Source organism: Salvelinus sp. IW2-2015, linkage group LG15 (assembly GCF_002910315.2).
Source record: "Salvelinus sp. IW2-2015 linkage group LG15, ASM291031v2, whole genome shotgun sequence".
Lineage (NCBI taxonomy): Eukaryota > Metazoa > Chordata > Actinopteri > Salmoniformes > Salmonidae > Salvelinus > Salvelinus sp. IW2-2015.
This window is the reverse complement of record NC_036855.1, coordinates 64,124,788-64,148,409: the sequence shown is the minus strand read 5'-3', so window position 1 is coordinate 64,148,409 and position 23,622 is coordinate 64,124,788. Positions and strand designations below refer to the sequence as shown.

Here is a 23,622-nt window from a genome sequence, read left to right as displayed (position 1 = left end):
CAAAGTTGCTAATTCGACAGAAGAAATGGACATTCTAAAACCAAACAACGATTTATTCTGGACCTAGGACTCCTTGCACAACATTCTGATGGAAGATCAGCAAAAGTAAGAGAATATTTATGATGTTATTTCGTATTTCTGTGGAATATGTTGGCTCCAACACGGCGGAGAATAGGTGAGCGCTGTCTCACAATAATGCATTGTGTATGTTGTAGTAAAGTTATTTTTAAAAATCTAACACAGCGGTTGCATTAAGAACCAGTGTATCTTTCATTTGCCATACAACAAGTATTTTTATGTTAAGTTTATGATGAGTTCTTTGGTTAGTTTAGGTGACTGTCCAAAATATCTCTGGAGATTTTGGTGAATTATTGCTACGTATTCACAATGTATAACCACGATTTGCAGCTCTAAATACGCACATTTTCGAACAAAACATAAATGTATTGTATAACATGATGTTATAAGACTGTCATCTGATGAAGTTGTCCACAGGTTAGTGATTAATTTTATCTCTATTGCTGTTTTTTGTGAAAGCTATGTTGGCGGTGAATAAATAGCTTTGTGTGTTTGGCTATTGTGGTAAGCTAATATAATTCTATATTGTGTTTTCGCTGTAAAACATTTWAAAAATCGGAAATGATGGCTGGATTCACAAGATGTTTATCTTTCATTTGCTGTACACCATGTATTTTTCATAAATGTTTTATGATGAGTATTTATGTATTTCACGTTGCTCTCTGTAATTATTCTGGCTGCTTTGGTGCTATTTGTGATGGTGGCTGCAATGTAAAACTACGATTTATACCTCAAATATGCACATTTTCGAACAAAACATAAATGTATTGTATAACATGATGTTATAAGACTGTCATCTGATGAAGTTGTTCAAGGTTAGTGATTAATTTTATCTCTATTTCTGGGTTTTGTGAAAGCTACCTATGCGGTGGAAACATGATGAAAACATGCCGTTGTATGTTTGGCTATTGTGGTTAGCTAATATAAATACATATTGTGTTTTCGCTGTAAAAAAATTTAGAAATCGGAAATGATGGCTGGATTCACAAGATGTTTATCTTTCATTTGCTGTATTGGACTTGTGATTTCATGAAATTATATTATATGATATCCCTGTCCCGTTAGGCTAGGCTAGGCTATGCTAGTCAGCTTTTTTGATGAGGATGCTCCCGGATCCGGGATGGGTATCACTGAAAGGATAATAAACCAAATGAAATTGACAATGAAACCTGCTGTAGAGCCAGTAGAGAGATCTCATGCATTATTCTGGCCATGAATTATAGAGATAGTAGTTTCCAACAGACAGTCAGCACGCCGAGGCTTATAATAATAGTAAAATGTATTTCTACAGTAAGAAACCCCTATCATTACTAAATAAAAAAAGAGTCTGACTGTCTCCATAGCACCCACTATTACCAGTGCTTGACTTGGACTGAAATAGGGTCCGGTTCTCATTTTGGGTGCCGGTACTGTTTACATTTAGGTGCAAGAGCTCCACAAGACTTCTGATCTAACATTCTATAAGAGGAACAGGAGCTCAAGCAGTAGAACATTTGAGGTGCCAGTAATCAGATCCAGTGAGCTCCTGCCCAAGTCAAGCGCTGACTATTACTTTAAAACATGTTAGCATTCCACAAAGCACACCAGAGGTCAACCTTCTCTGCCCAATTATTCAAAAGAGAGGTTTAGCATACAGTAAACTGAGAGACCAGTCTATGTCTCTTCATCTGAACGCAGGAAAGAATATGTAGTGCACTACTTTTGACCAGGAACAATAGAGTGTCATTTAGGATGCATTTGGAACGCAAACCCGAGTGTACATTTCTGTCTAAATACAGGCCAGAATAGAGATTGCCTCGTCTTCTTTGTTGATATTGAAACTCCATTTCAGTTACAGAAACATTCCATTTCGAATGACATAAGCAGCCACTTGTATTTTCATGGTATTTCAATTGGAAAGTCTAATGACATTTTCTTTACATACTGCGCAATTATGGTTTGAAAATAAGATTTTTTACCAATTAAATAAGCTCTCCATTGTGACAACTCAATATTCTTCAGCAGTGCAGCTTCTGATCATTAAATAGCAGCCTGTCTGGAAGTGGATGTGAACACGTGGATGTGAACACTGTAATAACAACATCTCCATATACTGTACACCAGCCCAGTCACAGCCAAGGGGTAAGATACAGTACGTCTATGATACATCCTCCATAATCCTAAGAACACACACTCTCAGGTGCTCAAAAGCTGCAGGTGGGCTACCCCACCAGTGTGATGTTTTCACATGGAGAGACTTGGGAACCAGCACAGCGCAGCACAGCATCATAACCTATGGATCGCAAGGAACAAGTGAAAATAAATCCAGATGAGGCTTTCAAATCAAATCAATGTGTATTGGTTGCATACACAGTTTTGCAGGTGTTATCACAGGTGCAGCGAAATGCTTGTGTTTCCAGCTCCAACAGTGCAGTAATATCTAGCAATTCAATAACAATACACATTATCCAAAATATAATAATAAATAAATATCAGAACGAGCAATGTCAGAGTCCGGAATACAAACAACAGATAGATAGATAGATAGATAGATAGATAGATACAGTTGAAGTGGGAAGTTTACATACACTTAGGTTGGAGTCATTAAAACTTGTTTTTCAACCACTCCACAAATGTCTTGTTAACAAACTATGTTTTGGCAAGTCGGTTAGGACATCTACTTTGTGCATGATTAGTAATTTTTCCAACAATTGTTTACAGACAGATTATTCACTGTATCACAATTCCAGTGGGTCAGAAGTTTACATACACTACGTTGACTGTGCCTTTGAACAGCTTGGAAATTCCAGAAAATGATGATGTCATGGCCTTAGAAGCTTCTGATAGGCTAATTGACATCATTTGAGTGAGACCTGTGGATGTATTTCAAGGCCTACCTTCAAACTCAGTGCCTCTTTGCTTGACATCATGGGAAAATCAAAAAAATCAGCCAGACCTCAGAAAAGAAATTGTAGACTCTCACAAGTCTGGTTCATCCTTGGGAGCAATTTCCAAATGCCTGAAGGTACCACGTTCACCTGTACAAACAATACTATGCAAGGTATAAACACCACGGGACCACACAGCCATCATACCGCTCAGGAAGGAGAGGTGTTCTGTCTCCTAGAGATTAACGTACTTTGGTGCGAAAAGTGCAAATCAATCCCAGAACAACAGCAAAGGACCTTGTGAAGATGCTGGAGGAAACAGGTACAAAAGTATCTATATCCATCCTATATCAACATAACCTGAAAGGCCGAACAGCAAAGCAGCCACTGCTCCAAAACCCGCCATAAAAAAGCCAGACTACGGTTTGCAACTGCACATGGGGACAAAGATCGTACTTTATGGAGAATGTCCTCTGGTCTGATGACAAAAAAATATAACTGTTTGGCCATAATGACCATCGTTATCTTGGAGGAAGAAGGGGAGGCTTGCAAGTGAAGAACATCCCAACCGTGAACACACCATCCAAGTGAAGCACGGGGGTGGCAGCATCATGTTTGTGAGGGTGCTTGCTGCAGGAGGACTGGTGTACTTCACAAAATAGATGGTATCATGAGGTAGGAAAAATTATGTGGATATTTTGAAGCAAACATCTCAAGACATCAGTCAGGAAGTTAAAGGTTGGTCACAAATGGGTCTCCACAATGGACAATGACCCCAAGCATACTTCCAAAGTGTGGCAAAATGGCTTAATGACAACAAAGTCAAGGTATTGGAGTGGCCATCAAAAGCCCTGACCTCAATCCTAGAAAAAATTGTGGGCAGAACTGAAAAAGCGTGTGCGAGAAAGGAGGCCTACAAACCAGACTCAGTTACACTAGCTCTGTCAGGAGGAATGGGCCAAAATTAATCCTTGTGCTTGTGGAAGGCTACCTAAAACGTTTGACCCAAGTTAAACAATTTAAAGGCAAAGCTACCAAATACTAATTGAGGTGTATGTAAACTTCTGACCCACTGGGATAGTGATGAAAGAATAAAAGCTGAAATAAATCATTCTCTCACCTCTCTCTCCTAAATGACCTAAGACAGGGCATTTTTACTAGGATTAAATGTAGAATTGTGAAAAACTGAGTTCAAATGTATTTGGCAAAGAAACTTCCGACTTAACTGTATATAATACACCACACACACCCCCCTTCATCGTCATGTTCAACCTCCTACCATTCAAGCAATCAGTGAACACTGTGCCATACACAACCATTCACAAGTTTGAGGTCACTTAGAAATGTCCTTATTTTTTAAAAAATTTTTAAATTTTTGGCTAGTCTGAGATATGGCTTTTTCTTTGCAACTCTACCTAGAAGGCCAGCATCCCGGAGTCGCCTCTTCACTGTTGACGTTGAGACTGGTGTTTTGCGGGTACTATTTAATGAAGCTGCCAGTTGAGGACTTGTGAGGCGTCGGTTTCTCAAACTAGACACTCTAATGTACTTGTCCTCTTGCTCAGTTGTGTACCGGGGCCTCCCACTCCTCTTTCTATTCTGGTTAGAGACAGTTTGCACTGTTCTGTGAAGGGAGAGGGACACAGCGTTGTACAAGATCATCAGTTTCTTGGCAATTCTCGCATGGAATAGCCTTCATTTCTCAGAACAAGAATAGACTGATGAATTTCAGAAGAAAGTTCATTGCTTCTGGCCATCTTGAGCCTGTAATTGAACCACAAATGCTGATGCTCCAGATACTCAACTAGTCTAAAAATGGCCAGTTTTATTGCTTCTTTTATTTTATTGCGTCATCTTATCTACCAACATAGACAGGGCTCTAACTCCTCTAGCTCCACAATGAAATAGGGTGCAGGCCAGGCAGCAGGCTGTTAGCCAACCTGCCAGCTTAGTGGAGTCTGCCACTAACATAGTCAGTGTAGTCAGCTCAGCTATCCCATTGAGATGTGTCTGTGCCTCAACCTAGGTTAGGCAAAACTAAACATGGCGGTGTTCGCCTTAGCAATCTCACTAGGATAAAGACCTCCTCCATTCCTGCCATTATTGAAAGAGATCGTGATACCTCACATCTCAAAATTGGGCTACTTAATGTTAGATCCCTCACTTCAAAGGCAGTTATAGTCAATGAACTAATCACTGATCATAATCTGTATGTGATCGGCCTGACTGAAACATGGCTTAAGCCTGATGAATTTACTGTGTTAAATGAGGCCTCGCCTCCTGGTTACACTAGTGACCATATCCCCCGTGCATCCCGCAAAGGCGGATGTGTTGCTAACATTTACGATAGCAATTTCAATTTACCCCCCAAAAATGACGTTTCGTCTTTTGAGCTTCTCGTCATGAAATCTATGCAGCCTACTCAATCACTTTTATAGCTACTGTTTACAGGCCTCCTGGGCCATATACAGCGTTCCTCACTGAGTTCCCTGAATTCCTTTCGGACCTTGTAGTCATAGCAGATAATATTCTAATTTTTGGTGATTTTAATATTCATATGGAAAAGTCCACAGACCCACTCCAAAAGCTTTTGGAGCCATCATAGACTCAGTGGGTTTGTCCAACATGTCTCTGGACCTACTCACTGCCACAGTCATACTCTGGACCTACTTTTGTCCCATGGAATAAATGTTGTGGATCTTAATGTTTTTCCTCATAATCCTGGACTATTGGACCACCATTTTATTACGTTTGCAATCGCAACAAAAATCTGCTCAGACCCCAACCAAGGAGCATCAAAAGTCGTGCTATAAATTCTCAGACAACACAAAGATTTCTTGATGCCCTTCCAGACTCCTTCTGCCTACCCAAGGACGTCAGAGGACAAAAATCAGTTAACCACCTAACTGAGGAACTCAATTTAACCTTGCGCAATACCCTCGATGCGTTGCACCCCTAAAAACTAAAAACATTTGTCATAAGAAACTAGCTCCCTGGTATACAGAAAATACCCGAGCTCTGAAGCAAGCTTCCAGAAAATTGGAACGGAAATGGCGCCACACCAAACTGGAAGTCTTCCGACTAGCTTGGAAGACAGTACCGTGCAGTATCGAAGAGCCCTCACTGCTGCCTCGTATCCTACTTCTCCAACTTAATTGAGGAAAATAAGAACAATCCAAAATTTCTTTTTGATACTGTTGCAAAGCTAACTAAAAAGCAGCATTCCCCAAGTGAGGATGGCTTTCACTTCAGCAGTAATACATTCATGAACTTCTTTGAGGAAAAGATCATGATCATTAGAAAGCAAATACGGACTCCTCTTAAATCGGCGTATTCCTCCAAAGCTTAGCTGTCCTGAGTCTGCACAACTCTGCCAGGACCTAGGATCAAGAGAGACACTTAAGTGTTTTAGTACTATATCTCTTGACACAATGATGAAAATAATCATGGCCTCTAAACCTTTAAGCTGCATACTGGATCCTATTCAACTAAACTACTGAAAGAGCTGCTTCATGTGCTTGGCCCTCCTATGTTGAACATAATAAACGGCTCTCTATCCACTGGATGTGTGTACCAAACTCACTAAAAGTGGCAGTAATAAAGCCTCTCTTGAAAAGCCAAACCTTGACCAGAAAATATAAAAAAACTATCGGCCTATATCGAATCTTCCATTCCTCTCAAAAATTATAAAAAAGCTGTTGCGCGAGCAGCAACTCACTGCCTTCCTGAAGAACAAAATGTATACGAAATGCTTCTCTGGTTTTAGACCCCATCATAGCACTGAGACTGCACTTGTGAAGTGGTAAATGACCTTTTAATGGCGTCAGACCGAGGCTCGCTGATCTGTCCTCGTGCTACTAGACCTTAGTGCTGCCTTTGATACCATCGATCACCACATTTTTGGAGAGACTGGAAACCCAAATTGGTCTACACGGACAAGTTGGCCTGGTTTAGATCTTATCTGTCGGAAAGATATCAGTTTGTCTCTGTGAATGGTTTGTCCTCTGACAAATCAACTGTATATTTCGGTGTTCCTCAAGGTTCCGTTTTAGGACCACTATTGTTTTCACTATATATTTTACCTCTTGGGGATGTCATTCGAAAAAATAATGTTAACTTTCACTGCTATGCGGATGACACACAGCTGTACATTTCAGTGAAACATGGTGAAGCCCCAAAATTGCCCTCGCTGGAAGCCTGTGTTTCAGACAAGGAAGTGGATGGCTGCAAACTTTCTACTTTTAAACTCGGCAAAACAGAGATGCTTGTTCTAGGTCCCAAAGAACAAAGAGATACTTGTTAAATCTGACAATTAATCTTGATGGTTGTAAAGTCGTCTCAAATAAAACTGTGAAGGACCTCGCGTACTCTGGACCCTGATCTCTCTTTTGACAACATCAAGACTGTTTCAAGGACAGCTTTTTTCCATCTACGTAACATTGCAAAAATCAGACATTTTCTGTCCAAAATATGCAGAAAAATTCATCCATGCTTTTGTTACTTCTAGGTTAGACTACTGCAATGCTCTACTTTCCAGCTACCCGGATAAAGCACTAAATAAACTTCAGTTAGTGCTATATCGGCTGCTAGAATCCTGACTAGAACCAAGAAATTTGATCATATTACTCCAGTGCTAGCTTCCCTACACTGGCTTCCTGTTAAGGCAAGGGCTGATTTCAAAGTTTTACTGTTAACCTATAAAGCGTTATATGGGCTTGCTCCTACCTATTTCCGTATCGTTGGTCCTGCCGTACATACTTACACGTACGCTACGTGCACAAGACGCAGGCCCTCATTGTCCCTAGAATTTCTAAGCAAACAGCGAGGCAGGGCTTTCTCCTATAGATCTCCATTTTTATGGAAGTTGGCCTACCCATGTGAAGAGGCAGACTCGGTCTCAACCTTTAAGTCTTTACTGAAGAGACTTATCTCTTCAGTAGGTCATATGATTGAGTGTAGTCTGGCCCAGGAGTGTGAAGGTGAACGGAAAGGCTCTGGAGCAACGAACCGCCCTGTCTGTCCTGCCTGGCCGGTCCCCTCTCTCCACTGGGATTCTCTGCTTCTAACCCTATTACAGGGGCTGAGTCACTGGCTTACTGGTGCCCCTCCGTCCCTAGGAGGGGTGCGTCACTTGAGTGGGTTGAGTTACTGATGTGATCTTCCTGTCTGGGTTGGCGCCCCCCTTGGTTTGTGCTGTGGTGGAGATCTTTGTGGGCTATACTCGGCCTTGTCTCAGGATGGTAAGTTGTGGTTGAAGATATCCCTCTATTGGTGTGGGGGCTGTGCTTTGGCAATGTGGGTGGGGTTAATCCTTCCTGTTTGGCCCTGTCCGGGGTATCATCGGAGGGGGCCACAGTGTCTCCTGACCCCTCCTGTCTCAGCCTCCAGTATTTATGCTGCAGTAGTTTATGTGTCGGGGCCTAGGGTCAGTTGGTTATATCTGGAGTACTTCTCCGGTCTTATCCGGTGTCCTGTGTGAATTTAAGTATGCTCTCTCTAATTCTCTCCTTCTCTCTTTCTTTCTCTCTCTCGAAAGACCTGAGCCCTAGGACCATGCGTCAGGACTACCGGGCTAGATGACTCCTTGCTGTCCCCAGTCCACCTGGCCTTGCTGCTGTTCCAGTTTCAACTGTTCTGCCTGCGGCTATGGAACCCTGACTGTCCACCGGACGTGCTACCTGTCCCAGACCTGCTGTTTTCAACTCTCTAGAGACCGCAGGAGCGGTAGAGATACTCTTAATGATCGGCTATGAAAAGCCAACTGACATTTACTCCTGATATTATTTGACCATGCTGGTCATTATGAACATTTGAACATCTTGGCCATGTTCTGTTATAATCTCCACCGGCACAGCCAGAAGAGGACTGGCCACCCCTCATAGCCTGGTTCCTCTCTAGGTTTCTTCCTAGGTTTTGGCCTTTCTAGGGAGTTTTTCCTAGCCGCCATGCTTCTACCTGCATTGCTGCTGTTTGGGGTTTTAGGCTGGGTTTCTGTACAGCACTTCGAGATATTAGCTGATGACGAAGGGCTATATAAAATAAACTTGATTTGATTTGATTTAAATCAGAACAACCGTTTTCAGCTAACATAATTGCAAAGGATTTTCTAGATTCAATTAGCCTTTTAAAATGATAAACTTGATTAGCTAACCAACGTACCATTGGAACACAGGAGTAATGGTTGCTGATAATGGGCCTCTGTACGCTATGTAGATAGTCAGTTTCTGGCTACATTAGTCATTTCAACATTACAATGTCTACACTGTATTTCTGATCATTGAATGACTGCCTTTCAAACACATAAGTGACCCCAAACTTTGAATGGTAGTGTATATTGCAGTCAATGCACATCATTCACACTTACATTCGGCTGAAAAGTAATAATAAACTATAATCATGTGATGTACAGTAGCCAGATCTAGGTGATAGCACCTATTGAACACGGTCTGGGGCACTATAAAGGGAATGGGTTCCATTAGGAACACAACCAGGACATCTCAAGCAAAGGACGCAAACCAGAACAACGACTTCCTTTCTACCATGCCACCAGATTGATATCAATGTATGTTTTGAGGTTGGGAAAGTGAGGTAGTGTATGAGAGTATCACAATACAGTCAGATGGAGGATGATAGGGAAACATTCAAACCCTGTGGAAAGATCCTAGAAAACACACATACATTCATCTCCTAAAGCACGTCAGCCCTACAGTCATGGTCATAGTCCTGTCACACAGGTAAGATATGAAGGTCTCTCAGACTGTCCTTGTCTCTGCCTGCTTCTCCTGCCGGCAGCATCTTAGAGCTGCTAGGGAAACGGAGTTAAGCATCACTTAAATCCCACTCCTCTTAGAGGCTGACACAGAAAAACGCATACAGCTACCCAGGAATTCTAATATATTCTAATAGTTGCTGGCAAGATGCTGCATTTAAAAAACATGAATCATATGAATGTACTGCCAACCAGACCAGTCTGGAGCTGTGCTCTACAGCCAGCTGGGTGAATGTTTATCTTAGACTGTAAAATTAGGTTGTGAGGATAGAAACATTACTGTAGTTTTGCATGTAAAAGATAAATAGGATATTTCAGCCCTTATTGATAAACCATAGTATAAACTGAAATACAGTGCCGTTTTATAAAAGCCAAAGGCAAAGTCTGTGAACATGGTTGTCTCCAGCTGCTTATTAGATGCACATTTGAATATTTAATTAATCTAATATATGCAGTGTTCCTCCCTAAACAATACATTGGTAAAAAGCATTTCCACTTCCACCACCATCTGATTGGGTGCTATAGTTACTGATGTGTATCGCACTCCTCAGAGTATAGCAGCAGTTCCCAGAACAGTCTCAGTGGTAATGCTTCTTATTCACACTAGCTATCTAGTAGAAAGACAGGTGATAGCAGACAGCTGCTCCCCTCATAGTGGTATCTTGGTCTCATAATTCATTACTTCCGGAACAATAACTTTGCCTGACGACAAGCCCTCTCTCCCCTTCCAATAGATTCATCAGATGGGATCCAATTAGAGGTAATAGAGGGTAGGAGGATAGGCTTCAACTAACTACTGATAGACAATGACCCAAACATTATACAGCMTTATGCTCTGAGGAAATCATATCCAAACCTCATGGATTTTGTGTTTACCCAACTAAACTCAGAAAGCATATYGTTACAYGAGCTTAAAACTATACYTTCCTGGGGGGCTGTGTTTTTGAAGCCTTGAAGATTGCAACTGGAAATGATTGATCATCAATGCCATGACCCTTGATGTGAAGCCTCAGGGAACTGGATTAAGACCTATTGAGTGCTCTATATACTGTATACATCAATGATGTCGCTCTTGCTGCTGGTGATTCTCTGATCCACCTCTACGCAGACGACACCATTTTGTACACTTCTGGCCCTTCTTTGGACACTGTTAACAAACCTCCAGACGAGCTTCAATGCCATACAACACTCCTTCCGTGGCCTTTAACTGCTCTTAAATGCAAGTAAAACAGAATGCATGATTTTCAACCGATCGCTGCCTGCACCTGCCCGCCCGTCTAGCATCACTATTCTGGACGGTTCTGACTTAGAATATGTGGACAACTACAAATACCTAGGTGTCTGGTTAGACTGTAAACTCTCCTTCCAGACTCACATTAAGCATCTACAATCCAAAATTAAATCTAGAATCAGATTCCTATTTCGCAACAAAGCATCCTTCACTCATGCTGCCAAACATACCCTCGTAAAACTGACTATCCTACCGATCCTTGACTTCGGCGATGTCGTTTACAAAATAGCCTCCAGTCTATCACAGTGCCATCCGTTTTGTCACCAATGCCCCATATACTAACCACCACTGAAACCTGTATGCTCTCGTTGGCTGGCCCTCGCTTCATATTCGTCGACAAACCCACTGGCTCCAGATCATCTATAAGTCTTTGCTAGGTAAAGCCCAGCCTTATCTCAGCTCACTGGTCACCATAGCAGCACCCACCCGTAGCACACGCTCCAGCAGGTATATTTCACTGGTCACCCCCAAAGCCAACTCCTCCTTTGGCTGCCTTTCCTTCCAGTTATCTGCTGATTGGAATGACTGGAACGAATTGCAAAAATCACTGAAGCTGGAGACTAATATCGCACTCACTAACTTTAAGCATCAGCTGTCAGAGCAGCTTACAGATCATTGCACCTGTACATAGCCCATCTGTAAATAGCCCACCCAACTACCTCATCCCCATATTGTTATTATTTTCTTGTCCTTTGCACCCCAGTATCTCTACTTGCACAATCATCTTCTGCACATCTATCACTCCAGTGTTTAATTGCTAAATTGTCATTATTTCGCCACTATGGCCTATTTATTGCCTTACCTCCCTAATCTTACTTAATTTGCACACACTGTATATAAACGTTTCTATTGTGTTATCGACTGTACATTTGTTTATTCCATGTGTAACTCTGTGTTGTTTGTGTCGCACTGCTTTGCTTTATCTTGGCCAGGTGGCAGTTGTAAATGAGAACTTGTTCTCAAATGGCCTACCTGGTTAAATAAAGGTGAAATAAAAAAATACAATAAAACACACACCAACCTGCGTATGGCACTGACAGAGCAGAATTCAGTCTGGGCCTTGCAGCAGAGCAGAGGGAATATTTTGAAAACAGTCTCTAATATGTAACCCCTATAAATCTGCCCGCTTGTGTCCAAACCCTCTCTGTTCAACCCAGGCCCCCTCTCTCCAACCTAGGCCACCTCTCTCCCTAACCCAGGCCCCCTCAAAATTCAATTCAATTCAAGGGGCTTAATTGGCATGGGAAACATATGTTAACATTGCCAAAGCAAGTGAAGTAGAAAATATACAAAAGTGAAATAAACAAAAATGAACAGTAAACATTACACTCACAGGAGTTCCAAAAGAATGGAAAGACATTACAAATGTGTTGTAACGATGTACAAATGGTTAAAGTACAAAAGGGGAAATAAATAAGCATAAATATGGGTTGTATTTACAATGATGTTTGTTCTTCACTGGTTGACCTTATCTTGTGGCAACAGATCTTGCTGGTGTGATGGCACACTGTGTTATTTCACCCAATAGATATGGGAGTTTATCAAAATTGGATTTGTTTTTGAATTCTTTGTGGATCTGTGTAATCTGAGAGAAATATGTGTCTCTAATGTAGTCATACATTGGGCATGAGGTTAGGAAGTGCAGCTCAGTTTCCACCTCATTTTGTGGGCAGTGTGCACATAGCCTGTCTTCTCTTGAGAGCCAGGCCTGCCTACGGCGGCCTTTCTCAATAGCAAGGCTATGCTCACTGAGTCTGTACAAGGTCAAAGCGTTCATTAAGTTTGGGTCAGTCACAGTGGTCAGGTATTCTGCCACTGTGTACTCTATGTTTATGGCCAAATAGCATTCTAGTTTGCTGTTTTTTTGTTAATTCTTTCCAATGTGTCAAGTAATTATCTTTTTGTTTTCTCATTATTTGGTTGAGTCTAATTGTGTTGCTGTCCTGGGGCTCTGTGGGGTGTGTTTGTGTTTGTGAACAGAGCCCCAGGACCAGCTTGCTTAGGGGACTCTTCTCCAGGTTCATCTCTCTGTAGGTGATGGCTTTGTTATGGAAGGTTTGGGAATCACTTCCTTTTAGGTGGATGTAGAATTTAACGGCTCTTTTCTGGATTTTGATCATTAGCGGGAATCGGCCTAATTCTGCTCTGCATGCATTATTTSGTGTTCTACATTGTACACGGAGGACATTTTTGCAGAATTCTGCATGCAGAGTCTCAATTTGGTGTTTGTCCCATTTTGTGAAGTCTTGGTTGGTGAGCGGACCCCAGACCTCACAACCATAAAGGGCAATGGGTTCTATAACTGATTAAAGTATTTTTAGCCAGATCCTAATTGGTATGTCGAATTTTATGTTCCTTTTGATGGCATAGAATGCCCTTCTTGCCTTGTCTCTCAGATCGTTCACAGCTTTGTGGAAGTTACCTGTGGCGCTGATGTTTAGGCCAAGATATGTATAGTTTTTGTGTGCTCCAGGGCAACGGTGTCTAGATGGAATTTGTATTTGTGGTCCTGACGACTGAACCTTTTTTGGAACACCATTACTTTGGTCTTACAGAGATTTACTGTAAGGGCCCAGGTCTGACAGAATCTGTGCAGAAGATCTAGGTGCTGCTATAGGCCCTCCTTGGTTGGTGACAGAAGCACCAGATGATCAGCAAAGAGTATACATTTTACTTCAGATTCTAGTAGAGTGAGGCCGAATGCTGCAGACTTTTCTAGTGCCCTCGTCAATTCGTTGATATATATGTTGAAGAGGGTGGGGCTTAAGCTGCATCCCTGTCTCACCCTAAGGCCCTGTGGGAAGAAATGTTTGTGTTTTTTGCCTATTTTAACCACACACTTGTTGTTTGTGTACATGGATTTTATAATATTGTATGTTTTCCCCCCAACACCACTTTCCATGAATTTGAATAGCAGACCCTCATGCCAAATTGAGTCGAAGGCTTTTTGAAATCAACAAAGCATGAGAAGACTTTGCCTTTGCTTTGGTTTGTTTGTTTGTCAATTAGGGTGTGCAGGGTGAATACATGGTCTGTCGTACGATAATTTGGTAAAAAGCCAATTTGACATTTGCTCAGTACATTGTTTTCACTGAAGAAATGTATGAGTCTGCTGTTAATGATAATGCAGAGGATTTCCCCAAGGTTGCTGATGACGCATATCCCACTGTAGTTATTGGGGTCAAATTTTTCTCCACTTTTGTGGATTGGGGTGATCAGTCCTTGGTTCCAAATATTGGGGAAGATGCCAGAGCTAAGGATGATGTTAGAGTTTTAGTATAGCCAATTGGAATTTGTTGTCTGTATATTTGATTATTTCATTGAGGATACTATCAACACAACAGGCCTTTTTGGGTTGGAGGGTTTTTATTTTGTCCTGTAGTTCATTCAAGGTAATTGGAGAATTCAAGTTAATTGGATTAGTCTGTAATAGTTGATTCTAAGATTTGTATTTGATCATGTATATGTTTTTGCTGTTTGTTCTTAGTTATAGAGCCAAAAAGATTGGAGAAGTGGTTTACCCATACATCTTCATTTTGGATAGATAATTATTTGTGTTGTTGTTTGTTTAGTGTTTTCCAATTTTCCCAGAAGTGGTTAGAGTCTATGGATTCTTCAATTACATTGAGCTGATTTCTGACGTGATGTTCCTTCTTTTTTCCGTAGTGTATTTCTGCATTGTTTTAGTGATTCACCATAGGCCCCCTCTCTCCCCAACCCAGGCCCCCTCTCTCCCCCTCTGCCTCTCACCGACTCATAGTGGAACAGACAGACACTTATTTACTTAAACGCATATAAATTCAGCGATAGGGAGGAGGACGTGGAAGATAAACTGTCGACCTTCGCAGGCAATCCATACTGTCAAAACTCACATCTGATACAGCAGAGGCCTCTAATTACTTGTGGGCAATTCCACTGTAACTACATTCTGTCACTTAAAATGTATGCCAAAACAAACCATTGATTTAAAAGTTTAAACCATACACCTCTATGCACAATGACTACTTTGACCAATTTACACTGAACATTTTACAAAAACTAATTTAGTGGAAGAACTGTGCAGGTACAAAGTTTCAGTAAATTCTCTAAAAGTTTGTCCACGTTGGTTAAATATCTGCTCCAAATGATTCAACATGTCTGCAGATATAATGCTGTCAGCTATGACATCACACATTGACTTTAAAAAAATCTATTTTGGTTATTGAACTACAGTAAGTGAAGTGGATTTACACCTGGTATTGGAATTGCAGTAACAGAATTTCATCATTGGTCCCTGATCTGTACGACACAAAAATGCATAATTATGGATATGAATGTTATTCTCTTCATGGTGATCTATCCTAAATAGGTTCACAAAATGTATAAATATACAATATCCTCCTTTGCATATTTGGGTATTATTCTACACACTGGCTATTATTTTAATGAGCTCTGCCCCCAAACAAGACCAAATTTGGTTGGTCCGTACCAAATCTGAATCAATCCTAGATATCTATGTTTCACAAGTTTGGACATCAAGTATAGCACAGTAGAGCATAGTACATCACAGTAGAGTACAGCACAGCAGAGTAGAGTTCAGTACAGTACAGTTCAGTAAAATAGTGTACTGAACTCTAGTTAATCTACTGTGTACTGTACTAAACTCTACAGTACTTTTATTTTCTGTACTGTCCAAACTAGAGGTCAACCGATTATGATTTTTCAACGCCGATACCGACCAAAAGAAGCTGATACCGATTAAATCGGACGATTTTTATATATTTGTAATAAATGACAATTACAACAATACTGAATTAACAATGAACACTTATTTGAACTTAATATAATACATAAATAAAATAAATGTAGTCTCAAATAAATAATGAAACATATTCAATTTGGTTTAAATAATGCAACAACACAGTGTTGGATAAGAAAGTAAAAGTGCAATATGTGCCATATAAAAAAGCTAACGTTTAAGTTCCTTGCTCAGAACATGAGAACATATGTAAGCTGGTGGTTCCTTTTCACATGAGTCTTCCCAGCTATTCCCAGCTAAGAAGTTGTAGGTTGTAGTTATTATAGGACTATTTCTCTCTATACCAATTGTATTTCATATACGTTTGACTATTGGATGTTCTTATAYGCACTTTAGTATTGCCAGCCTAATCTCGGGAGTTGATAGGCTTGAAGTCATAAACAGCGCTGTGCATCCCAGCATTGCTAAGAGCTGCTGTTTGAATGAATGCTTACGAGCCTACCACCACTCAGTCAGACTGCTCTATCAAATCATATCCTTAATTATAATAAACACACAGAAATACGAGCCTTTGGTCATTAATATGGTCAAATCCGTAAACTAACATTTCGAAAACAAAATGTTTATTATTTCAGTGAAATACGGAACCGGTACGTATTTTATCAAACGGGTGGCAACGGTAAGTCTAAATATTACATTGCACAACCTTCAATGTTATGTCATAATCATGTAAAATTCTGGCAAATTAATTACGGTCTTTGTTCGGAATAAATGGCCTTTCAACAGTTTGCAACGAGCCAGGCGGCCCAAACTTCTGCATATACCCCGACTCAGCTTGCACTGAACGCAAGAGAAGTGACACAATATCCCTAGTTAATACTGCCTGCTAACATTAATTTCTTTTAACTACATACAGTGGGGCAAAAAAGTATTTAGTCAGCCATCAATTGTGCAAGTTCTCCCACTTAAAAAGATGAGAGGCCTGTAATTTTCAGTGCAAAAAAAATCCAGAAAATCACATTGTAGGATTTTTAAAGAATTTATTTACAAATTATGGTGGAAAATAAGTATTTGGTCAATAACAAAAGTTTATCTCAATACTTTGTTATATACCCTTTGTTGGCAATGACAGAGGTCAAACGTTTTCTGTAAGATCCTCTCATCTTTTTAAGTGGGAGAACTTGCACAATTGGTGGCTGACTAAATACTTTTTTCGCCCCACTTTATGCAGGTTTTAAAAAATATACTTGTGTATTTGCACCCCTTCTGAGAGTTGCACCCCTTCTGAAAAAACCTACACTCGATCCCTCCGATGTCAACAACTACAGACCAGTATCCCTTCTTTCTTTTCTCTCCAAAACTCTTGAACGTGCCGTCCTTGGCCAGCTCTCCTGCTACCTCTCTCAGAATGACCTTCTTGATCCAAATCAGTCAGGTTTCAAGACTAGTCATTCAACTGAGACTGCTCTTCTCTGTGTCACGGAGGCGCTCCGCACTGCTAAAGCTAACTCTCTCTCCTCTGCTCTCATCCTTCTAGACCTATCGGCTGCCTTTGATACTGTGAACCATCAGATCCTCCTCTCCACCCTCTCCGAGTTGGGCATCTCRGGCGCYGCCCARGCTTGGATTGCGTCCTACCTGACAGGTCGCTCCTACCAGGTGGCGTGGCGAGAATCTGTCTCCGCACCACGTGCTCTCACCACTGGTGTCCCCCAGGGCTCTGTTCTAGGCCCTCTCTTATTCTCGCTACCTGTCTCTTATACACATCTAGATGTGTATAAGAGACAGCCTTTCCCCCTTCTGATAACCAGGTGGCGAATCGTATCTCTGCATGTCTGGCAGACATATCAGTGTGGATGACGGATCACCACCTCAAGCTGAACCTCGGCAAGACGGAGCTGCTCTTCCTCCCGGGGAAGAACTGCCCGTTCCATGATCTCGCCATCACGGTTGACAACTCCATTGTGTCCTCCTCCCAGAGTGCTAAGAACCTTGGCGTGATCCTGGACAACACCCTGTCGTTCTCAACTAACATCAAGGCGGTGACCCGTTCCTGTAGGTTCATGCTCTACAACATTCGTAGAGTACGACCCTGCCTCACACAGGAAGCGGCGCAGGTCCTAATCCAGGCACTTGTCATCTCCCGTCTGGATTACTGCAACTCGCTGTTGGCTGGGCTCCCTGCCTGTGCCATTAAACCCCTACAACTCATCCAGAACGCCGCAGCCCGTCTGGTGTTCAACCTTCCCAAGTTCTCTCACGTCACCCCGCTCCTCCGCTCTCTCCACTGGCTTCCAGTTGAAGCTCGCATCCGCTACAAGACCATGGTGCTTGCCTACGGAGCTGTGAGGGGAACGGCACCTCCGTACCTTCAGGCTCTGATCAGGCCCTACACCCAAACAAGGGCACTGCGTTCATCCACCTCTGGCCTGCTCGCCTCCCTACCTCTGAGGAAGTACAGTTCCCGCTCAGCCCAGTCAAAACTGTTCGCTGCTCTGGCACCCCAATGGTGGAACAAACTCCCTCACGACGCCAGGTCAGCGGAGTCAATCACCACCTTCCGGAGACACCTGAAACCCCACCTCTTTAAGGAATACCTAGGATAGGATAAAGTAATCCTTCTAACCCCCCCTTAAAAGAGTTAGATGCACTATTGTAAAGTGGTTGTTCCACTGGATATCATAAGGTGAATGCACCAATTTGTAAGTCGCTCTGGATAAGAGCGTCTGCTAAATGACTTAAATGTAATGTAAATGTAAATGTATTGATTTTAAGACAGGCATTGATGTTTATGGTTGGGTACATTATTGCAACGATTGTGCTTTATTTCGCGAATGCGCTTTTGTTACATCATCAAGTTGAAGTAGGCTGTGATTCGATTATAAATTAACAGGCACCACATTGATTATATGCAATGCAGAACAAGCTAGTTAACCTAGCAATATCATCAACCATGTGTAGTTAACTATTGATTATGTGAAGATTGATTGATTGTTTTTTTATAAGATAAGTTTAATGGTAGCTAGCAACTTACCTTGGCTCCTTGCATCCACAAGGTCCTTTTGATGCTGCACTCGTGTAACAGGTGGTCAGCCTGCCACGCAGACTCCTCGTGGATTGCAATGTAATCGGCGTCCAAAAAGGCCGATTACCAATTGTTATGAAAACTTGAAATCGGCCCGAATTGAAATCGGCCATCGGTCGACCTCTAGTCCAAACTTGTGAACCCAACTGTGGTTTATGACTACTATGATTTCCCATTGTAGTCAATTCAATCTGATTTGGTAACGAAATTGAGTTTTAATCAATTAATAATTCATAAACAAAATTGATATCAGTAAAAACACCATCTAATTGATAGGTCTACCTTTACTTGTTACTTCTGAGAACTTTCATTATCATCCCTCCTCATGATGGAAAGAAATTAGAATATATCTTAAAGATACCAAAAAACCCACATGCTGTAACGGAATTTCAAGCCACAATACAAAGTTTCTTAAACTTACAGAAGGCAGAAAAATGTATCCAAAATTAAATATGTGTTGATATTAGTTGGTAAGGTTCTTTGATATATTTGGTAAAACCTTTAAGGACTTTTTCAGGTAGATGTATTCTAAGACCCCTTCTCCATCTGTTTGACCATAAATCAAAGCCTTTGCTTATTCCACATTTTTAGGATGGAAAAAGGGTTGAAAAATGTATATGCCTTAATAAAAAAAATMGACTCTTAGCTTTCATTTGACATGCTCCTATGAGCTTCACATGTTGGTGCTCATGGGTCCTGTTACATGGAAATAACCCTGTGTTACTGAGACAGAACACTTAATAACAATAAGACAGACAGGTTAGGATGTGGGAATCATTTAATCTTTCTACTCTATTTAGTCATAAGATTCAAGTAAACGGTGCTTCCTGTCTTTAGATCAGTCTCTACATAGCATAGGAACTCGTACCAAAGTTTATATGTTAGTACACACAGTAATATGTATGTGCATGTGTGCGTATATTTAATGTACTATGCACAGTATGTCATTATTGACGTTACAACATATGACTTATGGCTGTTAATATTGTATGTCTGCCTAGCCTAGTGCCTACAGTGTCTCTCTGTGTGTGTGTGTATCATTCCCCTCCACTACACAGCTTATGGATGTGAGATCTCACACATTGGTACCCTGTGTCATCACCCATTCATCTGTGACGCAGGAGCAGGTGTGCAGCGTGGACCATCCAAACTCCAACAGTGCATTAACCCCCAGAGATGTTCTCAGAAATACAATGGCAGCACACACAGAAAATGGCCCACTCACCAACACTACTCACTAACCCCCAAAACATCAAATGATTACTTAAAGTTTGCCCCTGCAGTAATGCACTTTATTGCAGTCCTGGCTTCATTATTGCATTAAATAATTGATATGTAARAGGTTCCTTCTGTAAAGAAGGAATTGTTAGAGGTCCATAAAGAAGCGCTGTAAAACTGCAATGTGCCATGTGAGGCGATACCAAATCAGAGACTAATGAGATCTCCTGGCATTTATGTCGATTATTTCAACAGACACACAATAATTATTAAAACACAATCTGTGAGAATGTGATCCCCTCCTCTCGTTGAATAGTATCTCTCCATCTCTCTGTGGATGCTGTGTTTACACAGGCCTGTTGAACTAACACAATGTGAGTGCACTGCTCCTACCTTCGCAGGCACAGCCATGAATTATGATGCTTGAACAAACACACACCTGGTCCATGAGCAGAGCATATTCAAACCATAGCAGCYCCTTCGAGTCTGCATGTGGCCCAGAAACATTTTCTAATGAATCTGAGACCAGCCGGAGGGCACTCATAAATTGGAATGAAAAATCTAAGCATTTTGAATCGGGACCAAATTCTCTTCTAACAGTGAGAGATGCACTGCATAGAAGCTGGAGCAATCATTACTTACATATAACATACCATACCCATAGTATCGTAGCCAGAATAAATTCACATTCAATCTACTGTACATACAAGAGCGGCTGTTAACTTTGTAAGTGGGTTATTAACTGTGGATGTTGATTTTTGTTGTTTGTGTCAGCTGCCTTTTTATGACTGTATTGCAAGTGTCAAACTCGTGTGACACATGTCTATATGGAGTGCCATTTCATGTGTACTGCATACAGACATCACTAGTGTGTCAAACATGGATCAAGCACCACAGTAATGAAAGGCTTCTGGCATCTTTCCACACAACAAACCATTACATCTCTCTCAGTCACATTTTAGGAGCAGAGCAACCTGCCTCTATTAATTTGCATGTCATATACAGTACCTACTCATTCAAAAGGTTTTTATTTATTTGTACTATTTTCTACATTGTAGAATAATAGTGAAGACATCAAAACTATGAAATAACACATGGAATCATGTAACCAAAAAAGTATTAAACAAATCAAAATATATTTTAGATTCTTCAAAGTAGCCACCCTTTGCACACTCTTGGCATTCTCTCAACCAGCTTCACCTGGAACACTTTTCCAACAGCCTTGAAGGAGTTCCCACATATGCTGAGCACTTGTTGGCTGCTTTTCCTTCACTCTGCGGTCCAACTCCTCCCAAACCATCTCAATTGGGTTGAGGTCGGGTGATTGTGGAGGCCAGGTCATCTGATGCAGCACTCCAATCACTCTCCTTGGTCAAATAGCCCTTACACAGCCTGGAGGTGTGACTTTGCACATACACTGCTGCCATCTAGTGGCCAAAGTCTAAATTGTGCCTGGGCTGGAATGATACATTATGGCCTTTCTCTTGCATTTCAAAGACGATGGTACAAAAAAAACAGTTTTTTTTGCATCAGATGACCTGGCCTCCACAATCACCCGACCTCAACCCAATTGAGATGGTTTGGGATGAGTTGGACCGCAGAGTGAAGGAAAAACAGCCACACCTGTTAATTGAAATGCATTCCAGGTGACTACCTCATGAAGCTGGTTGAGAGAATGCCAAGAGTGTGCAAAGCTGTCATCATGGAAAACTTTGGCTACTTTGAAGAATCTCAAATATAAAATATAATTTTGATTTGGTTTACACTTTTTGGGTTACCACATTATTTCATAGTTGTGATGTCTTCATTATTATTCTGCAATGTAGAAAATAGTATAAATAAAGAAAATAAAAAAACTGGAATGAGTAGGTGTGTCCAAACTTTTGAGTGGTACTGTATATCATGAACACGAAAACATCAAACATCAAGAATGTGTTACTGCCTAGGAGACGTGCTGAGAGGCTTCAGCTTAATCTCCCCCCCCAGCACAGCGCTGAGAGAAATTGTATGAAGATGTACGAGACCCAGAAGCTCTCGCTGCAATCTCAGCACAGTTACGGTGTCTAGAATACAAATCACACTGTAAGAGCTTATGAGAACCTGGCCACAAGGATCCCACTGTGCACAGATGTCAATTCAACATCTATTCCATGTTGGTTGAACATCATTTCATTGAAATGTCGTTGGAAACAATGTTGATATAACCAGTGTGTGCCCAGTGGGATGTTGCTTACTGACTGGCTGTCTGTGCTCATGTCTGCTGACCAATAAGGAAAGACCTTATAGTCAGAACATAAAGACTAGCAAGCATTGCTCTGTACTGTAGCTGTTTGATGCAGAAATTAAACGAGAAGCTATTTCCCCACTTACTGTACGAGTGCTGACAAAGCTTACTACAACTCAAATACACTGAAAGCTGTTTCATCTGACCAGAGTTAAAAAAGGAAAATAAAAACCAGAAAATGTAAGTTACAGAATGTACAGCCTTCTAGGATCATTCACACTGTATTTGTTTCAGGAAATCAACATTGACCGGAAGCAATATTGTTGTAGTATCACAGACAAATCACTGCTTCGACACCCCCCCCCCACACACACACACAACTTATTGATTTGACTTAGATTTGTCATGCCAATGTCAAAATGCCTCATGATGACAACTGATTTACAGTGTAGAGTGCATGACAGCCTGATACATATTCTATCAATATCAGGATTGCACCCAATTACAGCGCATGTCAATTTATTTATACATATGTCTAGACTAGGATACTGTATTTAATTGGTTTTGTAGGTTGGTTAATCAATCACAACCAACTTCTGATTAGATATGACAATAGTAGCCTACTAAACAAAGCCAAAGGAGAGGTTCTGCTGGCAAGTTGGTGATATCAGCTCGCATAACAAGGTAAATGTTGACAAATGATAAGCGCTTACCTGTCATAACTCCATCGACTGTATGACATGCTCCTGTTGCTGCTGACTCCTTCCATGACTTCTACGGGGTGTTGCTAAATAGGGTTTATACGTGACACGAAAATAAAACCTGGGTTTAGATGCCACGCCGATATTTCCTACCAGTTCTAGCATTTACTCATCGAACGAATGAGAGTTGAGATGTGGTGCACATCGATTCAGGGACTCACTTTCTATAGGCTATACCATTTGGAATGAGAAGGGAAAAAATCAGTGCGCGCAAATTGACAAGCTTGTCAATAATTTGACGAATGCATGGGTTGCTCCATTGGTTGCGCGCACGCAGCCATGTCGCCATGTATTTCGATTAAATACATCATCGCGTAATTTTCACATCACAACGAGCAAAAAATATGTATAATCTCCATCCTCCGTAACAGTGTCCCCCAGATTGTAACGCCCGTTGGTCTCATCTGGTGATGATGTTGCAAAGGTGTAGCATTGTAATTTGAATTATTAAATCCATTTGTTGGCCTGCCATTTATACCATCATTATTTAATAATTAATGGACAGTATTGAACTCTATCTCCTTGGGCATGATTGATAGCCTACACATGCTTACATATTCATGTTTTCTTCTGGTTGCACTGTAAATGAAA

General features: G+C 41.2%; 1 protein-coding gene across 3 annotated transcripts in view; it reads right to left on the bottom strand.

Moving 5' to 3' along the window:
- tub (TUB bipartite transcription factor) overlaps positions 1-23,236 on the bottom strand; it is a 110,735-nt gene extending 87,499 nt beyond the window's left edge. For all 3 annotated transcript variants that reach the window (XM_024003397.3, XM_024003399.2, XM_024003400.2), the window contains exon 1: positions 22,984-23,236. In XM_024003397.3, the coding sequence (XP_023859165.1) occupies positions 22,984-23,039 (56 nt within the window). In that variant the 5' untranslated portion in view covers positions 23,040-23,236. The remainder of the gene's footprint in view (positions 1-22,983) is intronic.
- Positions 23,237-23,622: the final 386 nt, after the last annotated feature.